Genomic DNA, 23,215 nt, shown 5'->3' with positions numbered 1-23,215 from the left:
GTTCAGAGGCCCGGGAGCCCGACAAAGGGGCGGAGCCCTAGACGCGCCGAGAGCGAGGCCGGACGGAGGAGCTTGAAGGGAGGCCGAAGGACCCCGCAGAGAGGCAGGGAGAGGAGACGCGGAACCCTCTGAAGGGCAAAGGGCGGGGACGTGAACCAGCGGCAGGGTTCTTAAGAGCAGGGAGGCCAGGGGGCAGGGCCGAAGGGCCGGGGGCGGGGCAGCGAGCCAGGGGCGGGGTTCTCAAGAGCCGGAAGGCCAGGGGGCGTGATCGACGAACCCGGGGCGGGGCAGTGAGCCAGGAGCTAAACTCTCGGGAGCCGGGAGGCCAGGGGGCGGGGCCGATGGGCAGGGGGCGGGGCAACGAGCCAGGGGCGGGGTTCTCAGGAGCCGGGAGGCCAGGGGGCGGGGCCTATGGGCTTGGGGCGGGGCCGCGAGTCAGGGGCGGGGTTCTTAGGAGTAGGGAGACCAGGGGGCGGGGCTGATGGGCCGGGGGCGGGGCAGTGAGCCCTGCGCTGAGCTCTCGGGAGCCGGGAGGCCAGGGGCGGGGCCGATGGTCCGAGGGCGGGGCAGTGAACCAGGGGCGGGGTTCTCAGGAGCCGGGAGGCCAGGGGCGGGGCCGAGGAGCCTGGCGAGGGTAGCGGCCGGGCAGTCCCGGCTAAGGTGCGGAGAGAGGCTGGAAGGCCGTGGGCGGGGCTGAGAAGCGGGCGGGGTGGGAAAGGTCGGGGCTCCCGGGACGCGAAGGGGAACGCCGCTGTGCCGGGCGAAGGGGGCGGGGCGCGCCGAGTCCCAGACGGCACTCGCGGCTGGAGGAGAGGCCGGCCCCGCGCAGTGCAGCAAGCGCCCCCGGGCCCCATTCCGGCAGCCCCGGCGCCCACACCTCGCGCCCGCCATGCCCGAGCAGCTCAGCGTCGCCGAGTTCCTGGCCGTCACGGCAGAGGACCTCAGCTCCCCGGCGGGTGCTGCCGCCTTCGCTGCCAAGATGCCCCGGTGCCGGGGTGCAGCCCTGGCGCGGGAGGAGGTGAGAGCGGGGCCGAGATGGGAGGGGTCTGGGGTCGCGACAGCGCCTCTTTCCTTGACCTTCACAGACGTGACCCGAGCAGTGATGGTCCTTACCGCGCCCCAGAAACCTGCCCCTTCCCTAAATCTTTGAGAACCGAGTGCATCACTACCATCTGCGTCCTCCCCGTCGAGTGCCTGGGGGCGGGGGGCGGTGGGCGAGGAACCATTTGGGGGGCGTCGCAGTCACCTCGACGACAGACTTCCCAGGTCAAGGGAGGTACCCCCAATGTTCTGGATTGTTCTGTTCTGCCTTGTCGTTTGCGGATTTGCTGAGCGCCTCACTGCATCTGTTTGGGTTTTCATCTTTGGAGCCCCACGAGTTCGTCTCCTAAGTCACTCCCTTTCTGGGAAGCCGACCTTCCCGCCACAGTCCTGAACGAAACTTCTCGCTGGGAACAGGGAGGCCCCCCTTCCCCCAGACTGCTGGTTCTGAGATTTGGCTGATGTTGTGGAATGAATGCGGAGGAGAAGGCGCCAGGAGCCGGGGTTCACCTTGGCCAGGCTGTTCAGGAGTTTACAATCTCCTCTCCCCTCCCCTCTCCTCTTTGTCTTTTCCAGCACTGCCGTCCCAGGCCTTTTCTTTGGCCTTTGCAGGCTGCCCCACCCCATTCCCCTGCTCAGAGGAGTTCGTTCCTTTTCTCCAGACCCACCGCACTTTCCTGGGCCTCCTCTGCCGGAATATTCTAGGGCAGACACCCTGAGGCTTTGGGCCAAAGGAGAATAATGTGTTTTTGCAGCTCCCTTTAAGAAGATGCCCTGAATTTAGGTGGTGATTTGGACCTCAGAAGTGGCTCTCACCTTCCATCCTTCACCCTGAGAATATTGAGCACCTACTGTGTAGCAGATACAAAGATTAGTAGTTCCTTATACTCTGGGCCAATGTCTTGGGGAATCTCTCCTCCTCCTCCTCCTCTCCCCTGCAGTCTGAACCCCAATCCTAGAGTAGTGATGATAGAGGACTGTGGAAAGATCATCCTCTTTGGGGGAGGCGGTGGACATATGTTCAAATTCTGGCTCTGCAGTTTGCCAGCTGTGTGAGCTTGGGCACGTGACCTGATCTGTTTGTGTCCCCACTTTTGGCATCTGTAAAATGGGGATAATAATGTTTGCCTCACAGGACTATGGTATTATATGAGGCCACGTAGGTAACGCATGCGTTTTGATTAATGGAATGATTATAGGGTTAATTGACAGACCTCTTTAGACGGGGCTGGGTCTCTTTTTGTCCTCATGTCTCTCTCAGTTCAGTTCAGTCGTTCAGTCGTGTCTGACTCTTTGCGACCCCATGGACTGCAGCATGCCAGGCTTCCCTGTCCATCACCAACTCTCAGAGCTTACTCAAACTCATGTCCATTGAGTTGGTGATACCATCCGACCATCTCATCCTCTGTCTTCCCCAGGCTAGCCTAATGCTTTGCATATAGTGGGGGAGGGGCAGTACCTATCTGAAGCAGCGATGACCTTTTTTGCTTCTTTCCTTGAGCCGAACCAGTAGCTTGGAACGTACCACCAGTGAATGTAGGGTGTATTTTCCTGGAGGCTCACAGGGAAACTGCCCAGAACCTCCTCCTGAGGAGAGAGAGCCTCCAAAGGATTGTCTTCATTTTGTGACCTGGAAGAGGTCAGTGTGATCAGCATCCTTAGGGCGTTGACAGTTCATACTCCTCTTGGGGTTGTTCATTAAAATGTTAAATCAGAGCAGGATCTGGAGAAAGGGCTGTACTATGAACCTTTCTCCAGGGACAGAAATGCCCATTTATGCCCGTGCATCTGGCCTTGCCTGGCTCCGTGTGGGTAAGCCCTTGTGTGTGCCTGGGGGAGGGAGTCCTTGGAATGGATCTGGAGGCCACCGCAGGCTCCTATAAGCACTCTGTCTTGGCTCCAGTGTAGGCCTGACCAAACCCAAATCTTTGCCTTCGAGACTTTAGTTTGGTGCATGCAACGGTTCATTTTTGCGACAGAAAGGTTTCCGACACCCAAATCCAGCTTTTTTCTTCAGCGTGTCAGTGCCTCAAAAGTTAGACTCTGACCTTTGGACTTTCCTGAGGTTTCCTGTTTGGCTTTGCGTTTGTGTTTATATTTACATGCAGTTTGATGCTGGCATTCCCCCAGTCTCAGTTCTGGGCATGACTGACCCCCAGGCTTGAAGCTCCATTTGGCCGAATCAAAATTTGACCGATTCTCAAAGCAAGTCCTCCAGCTGGTTTCCTGGAAGTAACTAAGGGCTCTGCCCTGGGACATGCAGTCTTTTTTTGCTGTCCTGCTAAGAAGGGTCCTGGGTAGGTTACAGGAAATGAGAATATCAATGCTGAGAAGCGCTTGAAGGTCAAGATCACCTAGGAACTCCCATTTAAGATGGGGAGGGGACACATGTATACCTATGGCTGATTATTGTCAGATATTTGACAGAAACAACAAAATTCTGTAAAGCAATTATTCTTCGATTAAAAAATAAATAAATTAAGATTAAAAAAATAATAAATCTGAAAAAAAAAGATGGGGAAACTGATATCCAGAGAGTCCTATAGACTTGTCTAAGCACTCACAGCTGGGGAGTGGAAGAATCAGTATTTCCACCCAAATGTTCTAACCCTTGGTCCTATTTGCTTTCCTTCTAAAGTCCCTATGTAATTTCTCTGAACCTCAGTTGTTTACCCTTAAGATGGGTCTAATAATCCTTCCTTGCTTACCTCTCTGGGCTGGTAAAGGTGTTTGTTTTTAATTTAAAACTGTTCAAATATAAGGGAGAAGACAGATAATCATTCTATCAACCACCTTCTTCCTGTCCTGGGCCATTGTTACATTGATATTCACAGTAACACAGGGAAAAATGGACCCAGGGAGATGAAGGCAGCTGCCTTGTGTCACATAGTGGATCTGTCTGGCTTTAAGGCTTGTTCTGTGTCAGTTCCCCATGCTGTTTCTCTGCTAGGCACCGAGAACATAAAGATGCTACTCAGGTTTGCTGACTGGTAAGTGGAGTCCCAGGAGTCTACCCAGAGTACACAGAGAAAGATCTGATTAGTGCCATAAGAGACCAGTGGAGCAGGGTGGGGAGAGAGACTGATGTAGTCAGGGAGAGCTTCCTGGAGGAGGTGACACTTCCAGATGATTTTTGAAGGCTGGAAGAACTCCACCAAGTGGACAGGACAAGTGACTGAATATGTAGACAGATGGGAAGAAAGCATATTCAGGAACCAGGTAACCCACTATGACTTGTAGTAAGCCACGAAGTCTCACTGTGACAATGCTAAGACTTTCTGCTATGTCGTGTGTCTTAAACTACCAGTGAAGTTACAGTGGGTCTTGGATGAATCAGTCCCCCACAAATACATTTGTGTTTTGAATATGTTTTTGGAAATTTAATGAAGTTTTCATTGAACAAAAGACATACTGATTTTTAATTAAAAAATTTAAAGACAACAGAAAAGGCTACAGTCACCTCTGACCGTGTCTCATGATTCCTGTCCTCTCCCCAGAGGTAACTGCTATGTAAATGTGCATGCTTCCCATATCTGTCCTCAGAGAAAATGTGTTCTCAGTAAACGGGTGGTGGTGAAGACGGATGTTCACCTAAATCAATATCATGTCTTATAATGCATACTTTTAAGTTTCCTTGGAGTCAAACTCATCTTTTCCTTTGTAACTTTAGCATTTTTGAATCTTATTTTAGAAAGGATTTCATTCTTAATTCTCAGTATTCTTGTGAATTCTACATTCTGCTTCGTCATGTGTCGATACTCGTTTTACCCAAATAATAACATTTTTGTCTTTAAAAAAATGGTAAAAATTATGTAATCTTAGAGATTTTTTGTTGTTTGCAAGAAACAGAAACCTTCTCAAGTTATGTTGAAGGGAAACTTGTTTTAAGGGATTAGAGGTGCCTGTGGTACTGAGGAGCAGTAGACCTCACCCGGGCTTCCCCAAGGCCCCACTTGAGGCTGAAAAGTCATCAGGAACAAAAGCAACTGCTTCGTCATCCCCAGTGTCTCTTGCCTCTGCTTCTTTCTGCACCTCTGAGCAGTGCTTTTGCTCACTCATCATCACCCGGGCCCCCAAGGGTATCACACAGTCTTCTGGGAGGCCAGGCATCTTTAGCCCCCACCTTCACGTGACCTCACTGGTCCAAGGCAACCAAGCCAGTCCTGTGTCCCACTTCCAAGTTCCTGTAATTTGGTGGCCCAGCCCACCAACCTTCTGGACTGGTTCCGGAAGCTGGGTCTCCGCCCCTGGTTTCATCAGCAGAGGTCATGAAGGGATAGACTTGGGCAGGGAAACAGAGCCCCAGAGGCCTGCACTGCGGGAGCAGACACTTCTCAGAGGAGAGGAGCAGGACCTGGAGAGTCCCCACCCACACCCCTACTGGTCCATGGCAATCCATCTGGCACAATCTAGGCTCACACTGTTTTGTGCCTCTGGTTATCCAGGTGAAGAGGAACCCCAGTTTGGAAAACTCAGTGGTAGTGCAAGTAAAAAGATTGAGAGCTGAGGTGTGCAGCGTGACTTGGAGGGTCTTGAGTGTCACTTAGGCCTTTGGGCTTTTTGCTGGACAGTAGAGACAAGTGGACCAGTCATGTCTAAGGATTGGATGAGGCTGTCCCTGCCGAGGGACAGAGTGGCCAGCGTCGTGCAGGGAAACTGCTCCATGCCAGGCCCCACATTAGGCCCTGGGTAGACACATTGCTCATTGAAAGAGACACAGTCTCTGCTCTACTGAGCTTATAGTCTTCTGGCAAAGACAGACAGTAAATAGGTCAGTAATTGCACATGTAATAAATGTCATGCAGGCTCATCCTCCCTGTCTAGGCCTGCCCTGAGGTTTGGTTCTGGGTCCCCATCTCTGCAGGCAGTCTCATCCATACCCATGGGTTCAGTCTTCTGTCTTCAGATGACTCACGCATGTGTACCTTTAGCCCAGACCCTCATGTCCAGCTGCTCGCATGGCTGTTTCACTTTCACTTGGTCAGTGTGTCCAAAGCCACTTCACAACTTCTGCCCCAGGCTAGCCCTTCCAGTTTTCCCTTTTCAGAGAAAAGTCCTTCCCTCTCTTCTGTTACACAAGCCAGAAGCTCCATGTCCTTCATCACTAAAGGTCATCGGTGCTAACGTCTAAGCATCTCTGTCTGCTTCTCTACATCACGACGCTGGTCCACGCCACTGTCACCTCTCCTCTGGAATGCTGCGCTGGTCTCCTAACCTGTCTTTCCACCTTTACTCTGGCTCTTTTCTCCCTAACAGCACTGTGTTGCTGTCTTTGGCAGCATACATCCTAGATACATTTTACATTTATTTGCGTAATTATGTTATTAAAATCTGATTTCTCACTAGATTTCGACTTTCATGAGACAAGAACCTCTCTCACCACTGGATCCCTAGTGTTGACCATAGCACCATAGCAGGAGCTCAGAAAATATCAGTGGAATAACAAATAATGAAAAGAAGAAACCTGAAAAGGAGCATTAATAGGGAATAATGGTGTGAGGGTGCTCCAGTTGGAGGGAGCACCTTAGGGAACATCTGAGTTAGTAAAGAACCTAAAGTGTTTGTGACACTGAAAGCAGGCCAGAGGATCAGAAGCATAGCCTGGCAAATGGAAGAGCCACCCCGGATGAATTTGGGAAGCAAGGGCCAGATGATCTTCAAGTTTGTAGGCCCTGGTGGCAAATCTGGATTTTATTTATTTTGCAGGCAAGCAACATGACCCAATTTATACTTTTTATTTATTTATTTTTAACATGTGCTTCTTTTAATATTTATTTATTTGTTTGGCTGCCCTGGGTCTTAGTTGCAGCATGCGAACTCTTAGTTGCTACATATGGGATCTAGTTCCCTGACCAGGGATTGAATCAGGGCCCTCCTGCATTGGCAGCAAGAAGTCTTAGCCACTGAACCACCAGGGAAGTCCCCCTCAACTTATATTTTAGAAAGATCGTTATCAGCTGCTGCATGGAGACTAGACTGGAGGAGTCGGGAGAAGACCCAGGGAGGCTGTTGGCAGTTGTTCATGGAAGAGACGATGGTGGTTGTGGGGAGAAGTGGTTGGGGCTGTGGTTGGTGGAGAAGTGGGCAGATTCTAGAAGGATTTTATAAGTAGTGACAGCAGGATTTGTTGATGGAATGCATGTGGGGAGTGGTCAAGAATGGTTCCCAAATTCCTAACAGAAGAATGCTATTGCCCCTTCCTAGGAAGAGAAATCTGAGACAGGAACAAGTTTGGAGGGTAGTCAAGAATTCTGTTTTTACATCTTATATGTTTTTGAAACATTCAAGTGGAGAAGTCAAGGAGACATTTAGATATATTCATTTGAAGGTTCAAAGGACTAGGCAGGAGATACACATTTGAGAGTTGTCAGCATTGAAATGGGTTTCCCTATTAGCTCAGACAGTAAAGCGTCTGCCTGCAATGCAGGAGACCTGGGTTCGATCCCTGAGTCAGGAAGATCCCCTGGAGAAGGAAATGGCAACCCACTCCAGTATCCTTGCCTGAAAAATTCCATGGACAAAGGAGCCTGGTGGGCTGTTGTCCATGGGGTCGCAGAGAATTGGACATGACTGAGTGACTAACATACACACACAGCATTGAGATAATGGGTTTCAAACTTGGATCTGTGTAAGCATCACCTGGCATCATTCCCAGAGAGTCCTATTGAATAGCTGTTTCTTACTTAGCCTTCTTATTGCAAGTAACAGAAACCAACCTGAGCTGATTTAAACAGAAAAGAAGTTCACTGAAAGGGAATATTCAGTAGTTCACAGGATTTCTGGGAAGCTGGAGAACTGGGGCAAGGCAGCAGGCGGGATCTCAGCCAAGCCACTCTACTGAGCCAGCCTGGCGAGGACACTGCTGACATGCATTAATGCCACAGCTTGTATCACCGCTGTCCCCTGGGGACTGGGGACCTTCACTGCTGCTACTGTTTGTTATTCAGTCACTCAGTCATGTCAGACTCTTTGTGACCCCACAGACTGCAGTGTGCGAGGCTTCCCTGTCCTTTACTATCTCCCAGAGTTTGCTCAAACTCATGGCCATTGAGTCAGGGATGCCATCCAACCACCTCATCTTCTGTCACCCCCTTCTCCTCCTGCCCTCAATCTTTCCCAGCATCAGGGTCTTTTCCAATGAGTTGGCTCTTCACATCAGGTGGTCAAAGTATTGGAGCTTCAGCTTCAGCATCAGTCCTTCCAATGAATATTCAGGGTTGACTTCCTTTCGGATTGACTGGTTTGATCTCCTTGCTGTCCAATTTTGCCATCAGTATCAGAATGATCTTCCACTCTCTCTGCTCCTGATTCAAAGTCTGCATTGAGTGCCTCTGACTGGCCAAGCCTAACTCCTGCATTCCTGTACCCTAGCCTCCAGGGAGTCTGGGAATCATGAATTTGCTCTTGATAGCTTTTGTAAAAGGCAAGCTCTGCTGAGGCTTGCGTAGCAAGTAATTTCCCAGGTGTAGGAAAGAGGTTTAGATACCAGTCTGGCAGAAATGAGAAATGTCCTTGGCAGGTTCATGAGCCTGCAGGAGAATGTCTGGGAATCTGCATCTTAACCAGCACCCCAAGGAGATGCTCATGTAAGTGGTCTATGAACTACATACTGCATTTATTGCATTTAATGCATCTAGTGTTTAAAGAAGTGGGAATAGATAAGATCACCCAGGGAGAGGAATGAAAATAGTCTGAACTCAAGCTCTGGGGAGCTCCAGGTCTGACAGGTTAGGATGGGAAGAATAGTTAATAAGGGAGATAGAGGTGCTGTCAGGGAGGAAGGAAGGAAATCAAGAGAGTACAGTGCCTCAGAAGCCAGGGGAGGGATGTTTCGATGAAGGAGCAATGCTCAGCTCTGTCAGATGTCCAGAGGTCAAATAGGAAAATGATAGAGCCGTGACTCCTAATGTTGGTAACTTGAAGGTCATTGTTGACCTTAAGAACCTTAAGTGCTATTTTAAGGTCACCTTAAGTGACCTTAGTGCTATTTTCCCCTCCCCACCGGCCTGGACTAATTTGATGGGGAGACAGATGAGAAATTTTCCTGAGAAGGGAAGTAGAGACATGGGATGCTGACCAGGGACCTGGGCCAAGATGGTTTTCCAGGCCAGACTTAGAACCCAGCTCCATCTGAGCCCAGCCTCTTCCCACTCCAGGCTGCCTCTGCACAAGGACACAGGGTCCTCCTGGAGTGTCAGCCTCAAGCCCAGTCTCGCAAAGTCTCCTTGCCTCCCCAAATTTCAGTCTTTGGGCCCAACTTCCTTGCTTGGTATTCAGCTGTTTCTGGCCACCAAGGTGACACAGGCAGGTTTGGGGACAGAAACTGGAGTTTTAGGTCGGAGTAGAAGGGAAATGCTTTCTGCAAAGTCAGTTTGGTAGTATAGTCCTCAGATATCTTTGCTAGAAGATTCCTTTGATAGGCTCAGAGTATGTGCAGCAGTGAAGCCCACAGGGACACAGTGTGTTCCCCAGACTCTGGGGCAGGGCCTTGTGCCCCCTTTGTCCTGGGAATCTGGGGAGTGGGCCTCACCATGAAGGTACAGGGGGCTAAGCTGGGAACAGCTGCTAAAGGTTTTCTTTTTTTAAAAGTGTTTTATTTTTTTGGCTGCACTGCATGGCATGTGAGATCTTAGTTCACCCAGTGGGGATCAAAGCAGCACCCGCTTCTTTGGAAGCACAGTGTGTTAACCACTGACCACCAGAGAAACCCCTGCTAAAGGTTTTCTAACTGGGCTTGGTTTTGACTTTGAGCTTTCAAGAACTTCAGATGCTGTTGGCTCTACCCAGACCGACCAATCAGAATCTCACAGCGGTGAGACTTGGGCAAGGGAACAGTCAGAAGTTCCTGAGGCAACTCTGATGAGCAGTCAGAGTGAAAACAATTAGGGTGAGCTGTGCGTGCTCGCTTAAGGTTTGTTACTCATTAAGCACTGTTTATTGAATATCTGCTGTGTACGAAGGTGAAATGGTGGTCTCTGAAGGCATAGAGATGACAAGGTACCCACCTGGGAGGGAGAAGAACTCATGCCCGTGGAAAGATGAGTGACAGCCGGCAGCATATAGGGGTGTGGCTGAGATCGAAGGAGAGAGTCCTGTAACTGAAGTCAAGCAGCCTTGGGTTTGAATTCTTATGGGTTATGTGACCTCAGGCACATGACTAGAATTGTCTGAACCTCAGTTTCCTCATTGCAAATCAGAGTGGTGATAACTGTCTTATGGGTTTTTTTTTGAGGGGATTACGTATAAAGCCTCTAGCATCTACCTGGTGCATAACAGATACTTAATTTTTTAAAAATTCTCTTTTACTGAAAACACAAGTATCCCTGCTTATAGAATAGTTAAGTAGATTTGTAACCACAGAGAAAAGGGGAAGATCATTGCAATAGGGATGAGGTAATTACTGTGAGTAAGCACTAAAATTATGTAGTTCTGGCATCAGAGCAAAATGAGAAATCTTGTGTACCTTGTGGGTGTCCGGGAATGAGTAACTGAGCCTGATTCTGGACGAGACGGGTTATCCCCTCAGCTCTCTGCCCTTTGCTCTCTCCCATCCATTTCTTTCCACATCAAACATTTCTTGAGAACCGTCTCCATTTTCAGTCCTGGCTGCACATTACAGTCCCCTGGGTTGCTTTTAGGTAGTTTGTTTGTTTGTTTTTTTAATAGAGATAAAATTCATATGACACAAAATGCACCATTTTAATCATTCTAAAATGTAGTATTCAGCAGTCTTTATTCACAGGGTTGTGCAATAATTGCCACTGTCTAATTCTAGAACATTTGCATCAGGCCAAAAAAGAAATACTGTGCTCATTAGAAGTCACTCCCCACTATGACTCCCTCCAGCCTCTGGCAACTTTCGGTCTCTATGGATTTGCCTATTCCAAACATTTCACGTCAGTGGAATCCTACAGTATATGGACTTTTGTATCTGGCTTCTTTCAGTTAGCTTAATGTTTCCAGCTTCTTCCATACCCACCAGGCAATGTTATAAGCATTTCCCACGTACGTATTAACTCTTGTAATCCCCATCAAAGGCACAGAGATGAAATAGCCCAGGAAGCAGAATTGCCAAAGCACATACAGGATGTGCATGCAATATCTGCAGCATACTTACACTGAGAATTATTCATTGATTATATGAAATTCTAATGTAACTGCGGGTCCTGTATTTATTTTTGATACATCAGGCAACTCTGCTAGCAGTAAGTGGCCAAGCCAGTTATTTGGACCTGAGCAGGTCAAAGCACGTGGGAGTGCCTCACCTCTCACTCCCCCAGGGACTCTGACCTAACAGGGTGTTAAGTCTGAAGTGAGGCTCTTGGCTCCCTGGTTTTTTTAAGCATCCCAGGTCTTTCCCCGGATAGCCTGGGGTTGTGTCTCAGGCCTTGGAAATGCAGAGATGTCTGCTATCTTCTTCCATGCTTCTTCTTCCTGGCTATCTCCCATGACTATCATGCAGGCCTCCCTATGTCCCTGACACTGGGCTAGGTGCTTAAATGTCTGCTGGCATTCAGCCTTATGAGATGAGTGCTATTTTTATCCCCTCGAACAGATAGGGATATGAAGGCTCAGAGAAACTGAGTCACTCGCCACAGGTCACACAGCTAAGAGAATTAGAACTAGAATTTGGACCTCAGAACAGTGTGATGTCCTGAGTTCTTAACCTGTTGCCTTTTCTGTGTTCCCATAGGGCCCTGCTAGTATTCATTTACTCATTCATTCATTCCACAAAGGCTTACTGCTGCTCATGTGCCAGGCCCTGTGCTGGGTGCTGTGGATATGAAAGCCAACGAGCCCATCCCTGCCCACCCCCCTTGTAATTAGTTAATTTTTTAAAATCCTGGCGGCCCTGGGTCTTCCTTGCAGCGCGCAGGCTTCCCTTATCGCAGAGCACAATCTCTAGAGCGCCCGTTCAGTAGTTGCAGCAAGTAGACACTCTAGTTGTGGCTTTCTTAGTAGCTCCAGGCATGTGGGATCCTATTTCCCCGACCAGGATCGAACCCCGGTGCGCCCCCACCCCAGCCCACCTGCTGGCAAATTCTTATCCTTGCCCTTTTAGTGTTTTCAGCACCGGTAGAGTCAGAAATGGTAAGGGCGGGCCACGATTGCTCTGATAGAAGCCTGTGGTGGGCCCGGGGTGGCTTAAAGCCAGTTCTGCTGTGGTGGGGGGCAATGACTTGTAAGCTGAGCGGGGAAGGATGGAGTGTTTACTAAGCAGCATGGCCAAAGGTCTAGCAGCTGGAAACAGCCAGGTGCACTGAGGAAGCTGCAGAGCTGGGGAGGACCCGGGTTCACGGGGTTCGTGGTGACTGTCAGGTGGGGGCAGGGAAGGCTTCGCCCAGGCCCACTGGAGACCCCAGAGGACCAGAGGCGTGGGGCCCCTGCTGCCCTGCCCGGGGTGGCGGTGGGGACAGGCTGCATTCTCCTCAGGGTTGGGTGGAATTCAGGGCTCGGGGCCAGAGGTCAGATGGGAATCTACAGCGATCCTCGGGCAGAGTTCTTGCTCTCTTAGCTCATCTGTGCCGAGCAGTCTCCCGAGGAAAATCCCAGCCAGGAAACTTGGGGTTTGTGGAGGCCTCGGTGCACACAGAGGGTGCGGCTCCCTTCCCGCAACCCCTCTTCCCCACCGCCCCAACCCCAAGCCCGCTTCCCATCCCACCACCCTGCAAGGGGCAGCTGGTGAGGCTGAGTTGGCAGGGCTGGCCGGGTGCCCGGGCTGGGGAGACGGCTTCAGGGGCCCGACCGCGGGGGCACACGGCCAGCCACGGGCTCCAGCGGCGCAGGAAGGAAAACGGCGAGAGACTGAGGGACCCTGAAATAATAAATGCCGGAGCTGGCGGGAGCCTTCCGTGTCACCGCCCAGCCCCTCGTTCCAGACAAGGAGTCGGCCCGGGGAGGGAAGGAGCCTGACTGCTTGAGGTCACCGCGGGGGCCGGGCAGACCTGGGACTTGCGGCGGAGCCCCTCCTCCTGACTGTCCCAGCCTGGATGCTCGGTGCTGGGGATGGGGGCTTCTCCAGATGAAAGTCGTTTGGAGACATTTGCTCCTGCTGGTGGGGTTTCCCAGGTGGCGCTAGTGGTAAAAAAAGAAAAAATAAAAAACTCTTCTGCCAGTGAAGGAGATGTAAGAGACACAGGTTTGATCCCTGGGTCGGGAAGATCCCCTGGAGGAGGGCGTGGCAACCCACTCCAGTGTTCTTGCCTGGAGAATCCCATGGACAGAGGAGCCTGGCAGGCTACAGTCCACAAGGTTGCAAAGAGTCAGACAAGACCAAAGCCAACTTAGCACTCATGCCCGCTCCTGCTGGTGGCCCAGCTTGGGGAAGCCTTACCCAAGATACTTAACTCAGCTCTGAGTCCCAGAGCTTTGACCAGGAAGGGTCATGTCTGTCAGCTCTAGATTGTGCAGGTGGGGAAACTGAGGCACAGACAGAGGAAGGAATTTGCTCAGAGGGATGCAGAGGGGCTGATGGCAGAATTGAGCCTAAAATTCAGTGCTTCCCCTCCTTTCCCTCAAAATGTTTCTGCATTGCTTCCAAAGATGCCTGACATCCGCCGTTAGAAAAAACATGGCCTAATTTATTAATAATCTTCACAGCCATCCTTACAGAGCTGAGTGGGGCTCAGAGAGGGGTGCAAGTGAGAGAAGGCTCTGGAGCAGAGGGTGCTACTTACATGACTCTGAGCCAGTTGCCTCGCTTCCCCCAGCCTCGTTTTCCTCATCTGTAAAATGGGGAGGATATTAACTACCTCATGGGAATAAACAAGGTAACAGAAATAAACCAGCATTCAGTAAGTGGGGGTGGTGGCTGGATTCATGTGAGTGGATCCTCCTGGGAGCTTGGAACCCAAGCGTTTCCTGTTGGTGATCTGCTTTAGGCTGGGCTGGGCTTAGGCTCTCCCATCACCCAGTCAAGCCTGAGGTTCAAGGTTGCACCCCTTTTCTCCCGCTTGGGCCTGGGTCTGCAGATGTGTCCCTGAGTCAATCTTTCTACCACAATTTTTTTTTTTTTTGGCCAAGTCATGCAGCTTGCAAGATCTTAGTTCCCTGACCAGGGGTTGAATCCATGCCCTCTGCAGAGGCAGCACGGACTCCTAACCACTGAACCATGAGCGAAGTCCCATCTATCATGAGAATTTATCAGGTCACTCTTCTCATGTTCAGAAATCTGCAGGACCTCCCCATCTCTCGTGGGCTAAAACCTAGAGGTTTGGGTTAAACGCATGGATTCTGAAGCCCCATGCCCTGGGCTTCTGTCTAGTCCCACCACTTACCAGCTATGTGAGCTGGACAAATGCCATAACTTCCCTGGGCCTCCGGTTCCTCATCTGTAAAAGTTTCTGGGGTTGTTGACAGCATTTCGTGAAATAACGCAGAGTCTGTCACGTTCTTAGAAGAAGCCTGGCACGTGGTGGTGATGTAAAACCATCCCCTGGCTTCTCACTAGGAACTTGGGCTCCCAGCGGGTCATGCGGGGTCCCACTTAGCCTGAGGCCTCACTACTCACCACTTCCCCAGCCAGCCTGGTAGGTGCCTGCCACCTAAGCTCCAGGCTGTTCCCCAAATGTGCTGACGCTTCTACCCAGGGACTTTGCGAAGGCGCCTCTCCTCTCTCTCTCTCTTTTTTTAAATGAATTAATTGGGCTGTGCTGGTTCTCCCTTGAGGCACAGGGGACCTCCGATCTTCATTGCAGCATGTGAGATCTTTAGTTGCAGCCTGTGGGATCTAGTTCCCTGACCAGGGATCAAACCCAGGCTCCTGCACTCGAAGCCCAAAGTCTTAACCACTGGGCCACCGGGGAAGTTCCCTCTCCCCTCTTAGAGCTGTCTTCCCCATCTTGCTTTTCTCCAGTGTCTCTTCATCTTTTCAAGGCTCCGGTGAAGCGCTGCTTCATCCCAGGGTAGGGTGGGCACTCCTGTGTCCACCTCCCCCTAACAGGCATCTCTTCTGCTCCAGCCTCACCCAGGCCACCTCAGCCCTTGGCTAAGCACATCCTTGTCTACGTTTGGCCTGACCGTCTCCTCTCAGAGCACAGCTGGACACTCAGTATGTGTGGACGAGCCCCTACTGTGTGCCGGCGAGTCTCCTGGAGACCTTACCCCAGCCCTGCCTCGGCCCCGCTGGGCAGAGAGGGGTAGCCTTCAGATTTGAGGTCCCAGAGTAGATGCCGTTCAGGGAGTAGAACTGAGCTGGGATTGCCTGGAGGTGGGATGCTAGCGAATACTTCCCAGTCCCAGCCTCGCCCCTCCTTGCTGGCCACCCATGAAGGGCCCTGTGAGGCCCCCTGCCTTCCTCTGGATCTGCTGGTTGGGCAGGAGGGTGAGCAAAAGCAAACTTAGGGCATGACACGAACAGGACAGCTCACAGTTGCAAGGGCTACAAACTTAGCCAGTCTTTATGATCCGAATCTCAGTGGAAGGCAGCTGAAGCAGGAGTGACTATCATTCCCTTAAAATATATATATATATATTTATTTATTTAATTGACTGACTCAGGTCATGCGGGATCTTCCACTGCTTGGACTCTCTAGTGATGGCACACAGGGTCCAGTTTGGGTCCCAGGTTGGTCTCTGCCACTTTCTGGCTGCGTGAGCTCAGCCAACTTTCTTCACCTCTCTGAGCCTCACTGACATCAGCCAGATGGGAATAAAAGCAATACCTGCCTTATCGGGATGTTGTGAGTCTTAAAGGGTGGATGTCAAATTGCTTTGCAAACTGTAAAGCCATGTGCAAGTTTTGGATTTATTCTTTCCTTAGTTTGTTTGCATTTCCAGTGAGAGCTGGGGCCAGAAACTGACCTGAGCTTTTGTTTTGCAGTCTGTAAAATGAGGAGATCATGTTAGATTATCTTCCATATTCTGTGATTTAGCCTCTCAAGGGACGACATCATGGTCCAAACCAAAGGTAGAAAATGGTTTTCATCTCCTGTGCCAATTATAGTTTGATAGGTAGAGGCTACCTGAAGAACTTCCTTAACAGAATGATGAAACAAAGCCAGTCAGTGGGGGAAAATACTGTGGTGGATTAATCATGGCTCCAATGGTCATGAAATCCCACAAAAGAGGTGCCTATGCCCTGTATTATAATAGTCCAAAGGAATGAATGTCCAATGGTGAAATTTAATCTGCAGCTCCCAAGGCCTTAGCTTTAGCAGTTCTGCCCCCTGGATTGGGTCGCCATGGTTACCGCAGCTGGTTCTGAGAACCCACAGGACTGAAGAATGGCTCCTATTGATGAATCCTGACCCAGGAAGGGGACATGCAGAGGGCCCTTCCAAGCAGGGAAGCTGGGCATGGCCCTAGTGCTGCCATCTGTGGTCTTTTGATGCAGTGAGGGAGAGCACAGTGTGTGTGTGTGTGTGTGTTTATGTCTGGGATGGGGTGTGGGCCTACATGGAGCTGTTTCACCAACTGGAATTCAGACTTTGTCCAAGCCCAGCTAGGCAAGGCTGCCCGAAGGACTCCGCTTGATTTTCTAAGTTCAGACATGTCCCCAGTTCTCTGAGTTTCGCCTCCCTCTGCCCAGTCCCTGCCCAGACTCTTGCGTGAACTCTTAGCTTTGAGAGAAATCTAAATGGCCATCCCTGCTGACCCAAACTCTGAACCACACTCTACCACCCGAAGTTCCTGAATACTTCCAGCTCACTGTTTCCAGGGTCGCTTATTCTTCCTTAGGAACTTCTTCCTCTGTTTGAGCTGATGTGTGTTTCTGTCTCTCTAACTTCTACCTGTCAGTCCAGGGAATCCTCTTCAGAATCAACTTCAACCAATCTGTTTTCTCTCTAGTAGGACAGCTGTTGGCGTGTTTGCAGAGGGGGCCCAGCCGCTACTGTCCACTTCCTTTTCTCTGGCCAGGTCTGTCTCTGTCGCTCCTCCTCCCTTCCTGTGTCAGGGGATGTTGAGGGGATGTGGTAAAGATGCCTGAGCTGAGATTCAGGCTCAAAGGCAGATCCAGCTCCAGGATCAAAGGAGCCATGTCTCTGTGGGGCCGCTTGCTCATAATGAAAGAACATTGGCCCTGGACTTGGCCAGACCTGGGTTTAAATTATGACTCTGCCGCTCTGCAGTGTTATGTGACCCGGACAAACCTGGACATGTTCCTTCCCCTGGCATTTTCATCTACAAAATGCAGATGGTGATGCCTACCTCAAAGTGTGACTGGAAGAGTGACAAGCAAGAGCCTGGCCCAGGACGCTTCCTCAGGCACTCAGGACCTCTAACACCTCGCACTCTGGGGCTGCCCAGTGGCAGAGGTTGCGCTGTGCTCCCTCGGCATCGTGGTTCCCACATCTTGCTGAGCAGGCTCATGGGTTTGGGGGGAGGTATCTTCAATTAGCTCAAGGAAAAGTTGAGAAATCCTCAATCAAATTCAGTTTCATTTTGAAATGGATAGTATTATTAGCAATCAAATAATAGTATCCTAACATTTCACCTTTGTATGTTCATTTCATTTCCCCAATAACCCTATGCAGTAAAAATGATTATCATCCTCATTTCTCAAATAGGGAAATTGAGGCACAGAGAGGTCACATAGCAAATATCTAAATGGAGCTAGAATTCAAGACCGAGTAGTTTGGGACCAGCCTCATAATTTTAGCCATGATGATTTACTGCATCTCTGAAGGGTAGAATTAAACCAGTGATCCCCAAACTTTAGCTTGTGTCTGAATCACCTGGAGGGCTTGTTGAAACGCAAATTGCTGGACTCCACCTCCAGTTTTCTGATTCAGCTGAAGAATTTGCATTTCTAACAAGTTCTCAGGTGATGCGATGCTGCTGACCCCACTTTGAGAATCACTGACTTGGGGATCAAATAGACCCCCTTGAGTCCAGAGGCTAATTTTTGTTTTTTCCTAACCTATCCAGTCACAGGAATGAGGAATGAGGGTTGATCTCATACAGAGGCCGAAAACAAACCACAGTAAAAATCATACTCATATTTTCCAAATGCCTCAAGCCTTGGCACATGCTGTTTTGTCTGCGATCTCATCTCAGCCTCACAGTAACTCTGTGAGTTAAGTGGAGAATGGATTTTTTCCCCATGTGATGTTATCTTTCTCCTATTTTAAAGAAGGGGGGATGTGGCTGGGCTACTGTCACCCAGGGAGATAGTTTCAAGGAGACTGGGGCTAGAATCTCAGCTTGTGACTCATCATACTATGGTAGCCTCGTTACAGGAGTTCCAAAAACCTTTGTGCCTTTCTCCAAGTCCCATCCCATTCCCAGGCTATGATCAGAATTTCCTCCTTAAAAATGGGTTTCCCAGGTGGTAAAGAATCCACCTGCCAATGCAGCAGATGCAAGAGACACGGGTTCGATCCCTGGGTTGGAAAGATCCCCTGGAATAGGAAATGGCAACCCGCGCCAGTATTCTTGCCTGGGAAATCCCATGGACAGAGGAGTCTGGCGGGCTACACTCCAAGGGGTCACAAAGAGACATAACTGATCATACACACACGTGACAGAGGTCACTCCTTCCTTTCTTTTTTTTTTTCTTCTATTTTTTTTTTTTTTTCATTATTTCTTAGAGCAGTTTTAAGCTCACAGCAGAACTGAGTGGAAAGTGTAGAGAGTTCCCATGTACCTCCCGGCCCTATGCATACACAACCTCCCCGCTATCATCACTATTCCACGCTGGCATGGAATATTTGTTATAATCAGTGGACCTGCACTAACACATCGTTATCACCTAGAGTCCACAGTTTGCATTAAGGTTCACTCTTGGTGCTGAACATTCTATGGGTTTTGACAGATGTATAGTGAGATGTGTCTAATATCATAGCATCATACAGAATAATTTCACTGCGTAAAACTCCTTTGTGTTCTACCTATTTATTTCTCTCTCCCTCCAACCCCTGGCAACCACTGATTTTTTACAGTTTCCATAGTTTTGCCTTTTCTAGAAAGTCATATACTTGGAATCATATAGTATGTAGCCTTTTTAGATGGGCTTCTTTCCTTTCAAGTTTCCTTCATGTCTTTTGTGACTTGATAGCTCATTTTTTTGTTGTTTTCTTTTTTATTGTCCTATTTTCAATTTCCTTGACTCATGTGCAAATGTTAGTATTTCTATTTTTTTTAATTTATTTATTTTAATTGGAAGATAATTACTTTACAACATTGTGATGGTTTTTGCCATGCACCAACATCAAAAAATATGGAACACCTCACAAATTTTCATGTCATCCTTGCACAGGGGCTATGCTAATCTTCTCTGTATCGTTCCAATTTTAGTGCATATGCTGCTGAAGCGAGCATGATAGCTCATTTCTTTTCAGCACTAAATAATAGTCCATTGTCTTCCAAGTTTTGACAGTGATGAATAAAGTTGCTATAAACATCCATGTGCAAGTCTTTAAGTAGAAATAAGTTTCAACTCATTTGAATAGATACCGAGGAGAGCAGTTGCTGGATCATATGGTAAATGTCTCTGGTTTTGTAGCAAACTGTAAAACTGTCTTCCAAAGTGGCTGTGCCATTTTGCATTCCTACCAGCAATGTGTGATAGTTCCTGTGGCTCCACTTCCTCACCAGCATTTGGTGGTGTCAGTGTGTTGGGTTCTGGTCATTCTAATAGGTGTGTAGTCCCTCCCTTCCTTTTAAAATATACTTGCTGGAAGCTAACAAATGAAATGTCCGTTACATACCATTGGTCAGAACTCTGTCATGTGACCACATTTAGCAGCAATGTAGGCTGGGAAGTGTAGTCTTTACTGTGACTGGCCAAGTGGCCATTTGAAAAGTCAGGGTTCTAATTGCTAAAGGAAGAAAAGAGAATGGGTGGAGAGCCAACCAGCAGCGTCTGCTCTACTGCAGGGAAGAGAGGCCCTCTTAAACTAGTTTGAGCTGTAAGGGGAATTTGTTGGTAGATTCAGGGGTATTTCATGGAGGCCCAAGGACAGGAAGCATGGAAGGGCCTCTGAGAGTGAAGGATCTGGAAAGTTGTCGGAAACCAGGGCAGCTCTTTTCTTGTGCCTCTCTGTGGCAGGGTGGGCCTCATTTGCTTCTTTCTACACATCTGCTTTGTTCTTTTCTCTTTGCCCATGGTAGGGAAGGTGTCCCAGCTTAAACACTTCCAGTCAGTTAGCTAGCTTTCCAGAAAGTGAAACAGTGAAAGTGAAGTCACTCAGTCGTGTCCGATTATTTGTGACCCCACGGACTGTAGCCTACCAGGCTCCTCTGTCTGTGGGATTTTCCAGGCAAGAATACTGGAGTGGGTTGCCATTTCCTTCTCCAGGGGATCTTCCCAACTCAGGGATCGAACCCAGGTCTCCCGCATTGCAGGCGGATTCTTTACCAACTGAATCACAAGGGAAGTCCAAGAATACTGGAGTGGGTAGCCTATTCCTTCTCCAGCGGATCTTCCCAATCCAGGAATCGAACCAGGGTCTCCTGCATTGCAGGCAGATTCTTTTCCAACTGAACTATCAAGAAAACCCAAACTAAACCCTTTATGTGCATCATCTCATACGTACAATCCTCATAATTGTCCTGAGAGGTGGGCATTATTATTTGCTGCATTTTACAGACAGCTGATCAGGGAGCTCAGAAAGAATAGGAGCTTGCCCAAAGTCACACAGCCTCTGGGCAGTGGATCTGCCCTTCAAGACCAGACCCCTCTCCCTCCAGAGGCTTCCCACATCCCCAAGGCTTCCAGAACACTCCGTTGCCTCCAAGATCTGTGTCCTATGAATTTCGTTTAAAATCTTTGCAGATTCCATTCCAAATATGTTCGCTAACCCTTGGCACATTGAAGTAGCTCTTTGGAGATCACATTTTGATCCCATTATAGTCACTGGAAAAAATGTAGCGGGGCTGGGATCAAGATGGGGCCATCATGTGTGGATGGAGCACTGTCCCAGGGCACCCTCTGGAAGCCCAGCTCAGCTCTTGCCCCACTGTTTGACTCTGGGCAAGACTCCCCCCATCTTGGCCTTGGTTTCCTCACCTGTGGACCTGTGGGCCCTTTGCAGCCCTAATTCTGTCATTTCCCACTTGACTGCATTTCTTGAGGGTTTCATGAGACTGGCAGTTTCTCTACCCCACTGAAACAGGAGTGGGTCTGGGAGGTTTCCATCTGGGTTGAGCCCTCAGGAAAATGTGACTCCTGCTTCTCTCCATTACATCTTCTGGCTACCCTACAGTCTGACTGTTTGTTCTGCAACCCCTGGACTTTGGGGTTAGGTTGCCAGATATCGTCCCACCAGTTCTGTCCAGGGGGGGCTCAGTGTTCCCTCTATCCTCCTCACCTTCCCCCCTCCACTGGTATCCCAGCCTCTTCCTCCTCATCCTCACATGACTGCTTATTGAGCCTGGGGTGTGGGGAACAAGTGTTCCCCAGCTGAATCTTTCAAGAATATAGAGATGTCGGGACTTCCCCTGGGAATGCAGTGGTTCAGAATCTGCCTCCCAATGCAGGGGATGTGGGTTCAATCCCTGATCGGGGAACTAAGATCCCACATGCCATGGGACAACTAAACCCACGCGCCGCCAACTCGAGAAGCCAGCTCACCACAACTAGAGAGAAGCTGGTACACTGCAACGAAAGATCCCACATGATGCAACAAAATTACCCACATGCCACCACTAAGACTTAACCCAGCCAAATAAAATAGTAAATAAGTATATAGAGATGGACACATTCTTTCCTCTGGTATTTTGCTAAGTCTCGTGTATATATTCAGCAAACTATTCATTCTCTCAGCAACTCCCTAGTGTCATCCCCATTTTGCAGAGGAGGCATCCGAGGCTCAGAGAAGTGAATAGATGTGTCTAGGTTGACACACCAGTTAGTGTCAGAGCCGACATTCAAACCCAGCCGGACACACCCCACGACGCCACGTGCCTTGGGAATCACTGCCTTTACTTGTCCCGCAAGTCTTCCTGGAGGGGTGTGACTGGCCCGTGGCTTCTTGTGTGGTCTGGGTGAGGGAGGGTGGTCTGTTTACGTTTGGTGAGGGTGCAGGGGGGCCCTAGGGAGGAAACTCTGTGTGTGTTTGGAGGGCGGGATCACGGAATCGGGCAGCCCTCCCAGCCGAGCGTCCCTGAACCTCTGTTCACATTTGCTTCCAGGTGCTGGAAGGAGACCAAGCCATCTTGCAGAGAATCAAGAAGGCCATGCGTGCGATCCACAGCTCCGGCCTTGGTGAGTGAGCCTGCCGGTGGCAGCCTGGCCAAGGGAGCCCCGTCCCCGGCCTCAGCCCGGACCTAACTCTGCGCCTCCACAGGCCACGTGGAGAACGAGGAGCAGTACCGAGAGGCCGTGGAGTCCTTGGGCAACAGCCACCTGTCCCAGAACAGTCATGAGCTGTCCACCGGCTTTCTGAACTTGGCCGTGTTCACCCGCGAGGTGGCCGCGCTCTTCAAGAACCTGGTGAGGCCCTGCGCCTCCCCATCGGCCTCAGCCCAGGCTCAGGGCAAATCTAATCTGGTGGCTTAAAACTCTGACCGGGAAAGGGCTGGTTTCCATCCTTCTTTCAGCTTGCCCTTGACCTCTAGCCCCCCTTGACCTCTGACCCATGACCTGAGGTCCCTTTCCACTTCTGACCTCCCATTTGCTTTCTTCGTCCTCCCTGACTTCCTGTCGGTGTCTTCCCTCCCCTTTCTCCCTCCCTGCCTTCCTCCTCCTCCTCTGTGGTGAGCACCTAGGAGCAGAGAGGTCTCACAGTCGGGAAGAGCCCAGGGAGGGAGGGCTCCCTGGAGGAGGCTTGAGAGAGGGGAAGGCAAGCTCTGGTTCCTGTCTTTGCACCATCGCCGCTCCTTCACCGGCTTTGTACTCTGCTTTCCTGAGCACACCTCCTTTGCCCTCAAAGCCTAGAACGCGCCTCCTCTCAGTAAACCTCTCCCTCCTGCACGTGGCCCGGTGGCTTCTGGGTCCTTCCTGAGATGGCTTTGTTCCCAAGTCCGTACCTCGAGGCCACCCCAAGACCCCAGCTCTTCCCGGACACAAGCACGGCTCTCAGCACTTCACGTGTGTTCACATCCATCCTGGCGCACAGCCCTGTGGGGTTGGTTTCACCATTGTCCCCTCTGCACCTGTTAGGAGACTAGGATGTGAGGTTAATTGCCTCACCTGAGGTCACACAGGTGGAGTTGAACCCAGCATCCGAGCATAATTAGCCTGCTGGAACTGCCTCCCAGGAAAACCCCTCTCCCCGCCCCAGGCTTCATA

General features: G+C 50.2%; 1 protein-coding gene, 1 long non-coding RNA gene and 1 other non-coding gene across 4 annotated transcripts in view; 1 reads left to right on the top strand and 2 right to left on the bottom strand.

Annotated features, from left to right (window-relative positions):
- Positions 1–629: 629 nt before the first annotated feature.
- The window catches only part of ASAP3 (ArfGAP with SH3 domain, ankyrin repeat and PH domain 3), a 47,365-nt gene continuing 24,779 nt past the window's right edge, over positions 630–23,215 (top strand). The window contains 3 exon segments of the mRNA XM_065930041.1: positions 630–1,018; positions 22,117–22,189; positions 22,272–22,417. Coding sequence (XP_065786113.1) covers positions 890–1,018; positions 22,117–22,189; positions 22,272–22,417 — 348 coding nt within the window. The 5' untranslated portion in view covers positions 630–889.
- Positions 12,726–23,215, bottom strand: part of LOC136164697 (uncharacterized) — a 39,318-nt gene continuing 28,828 nt past the window's right edge. The window contains exons 3-4 of one of the 2 annotated variants that reach the window (XR_010662395.1): positions 13,719–13,766; positions 12,726–13,116 (exon numbers count right to left, since the gene is read on the bottom strand). This is a non-coding gene — a long non-coding RNA (uncharacterized lncRNA). The remainder of the gene's footprint in view (positions 13,117–13,718; positions 13,767–23,215) is intronic. The other variant, XR_010662396.1, reaches the window with a different exon arrangement.
- On the bottom strand, positions 19,196–19,302 carry LOC136165646 (U6 spliceosomal RNA). Its single transcript, XR_010662651.1, has one exon. It is a non-coding gene; the product is annotated as a U6 spliceosomal RNA (small nuclear RNA).

The sequence above is a fragment of the Muntiacus reevesi genome, chromosome 3 (assembly GCF_963930625.1).
Source record: "Muntiacus reevesi chromosome 3, mMunRee1.1, whole genome shotgun sequence".
Lineage (NCBI taxonomy): Eukaryota > Metazoa > Chordata > Mammalia > Artiodactyla > Cervidae > Muntiacus > Muntiacus reevesi.
This window is presented reverse-complemented; position numbering and strand designations above follow the sequence as displayed.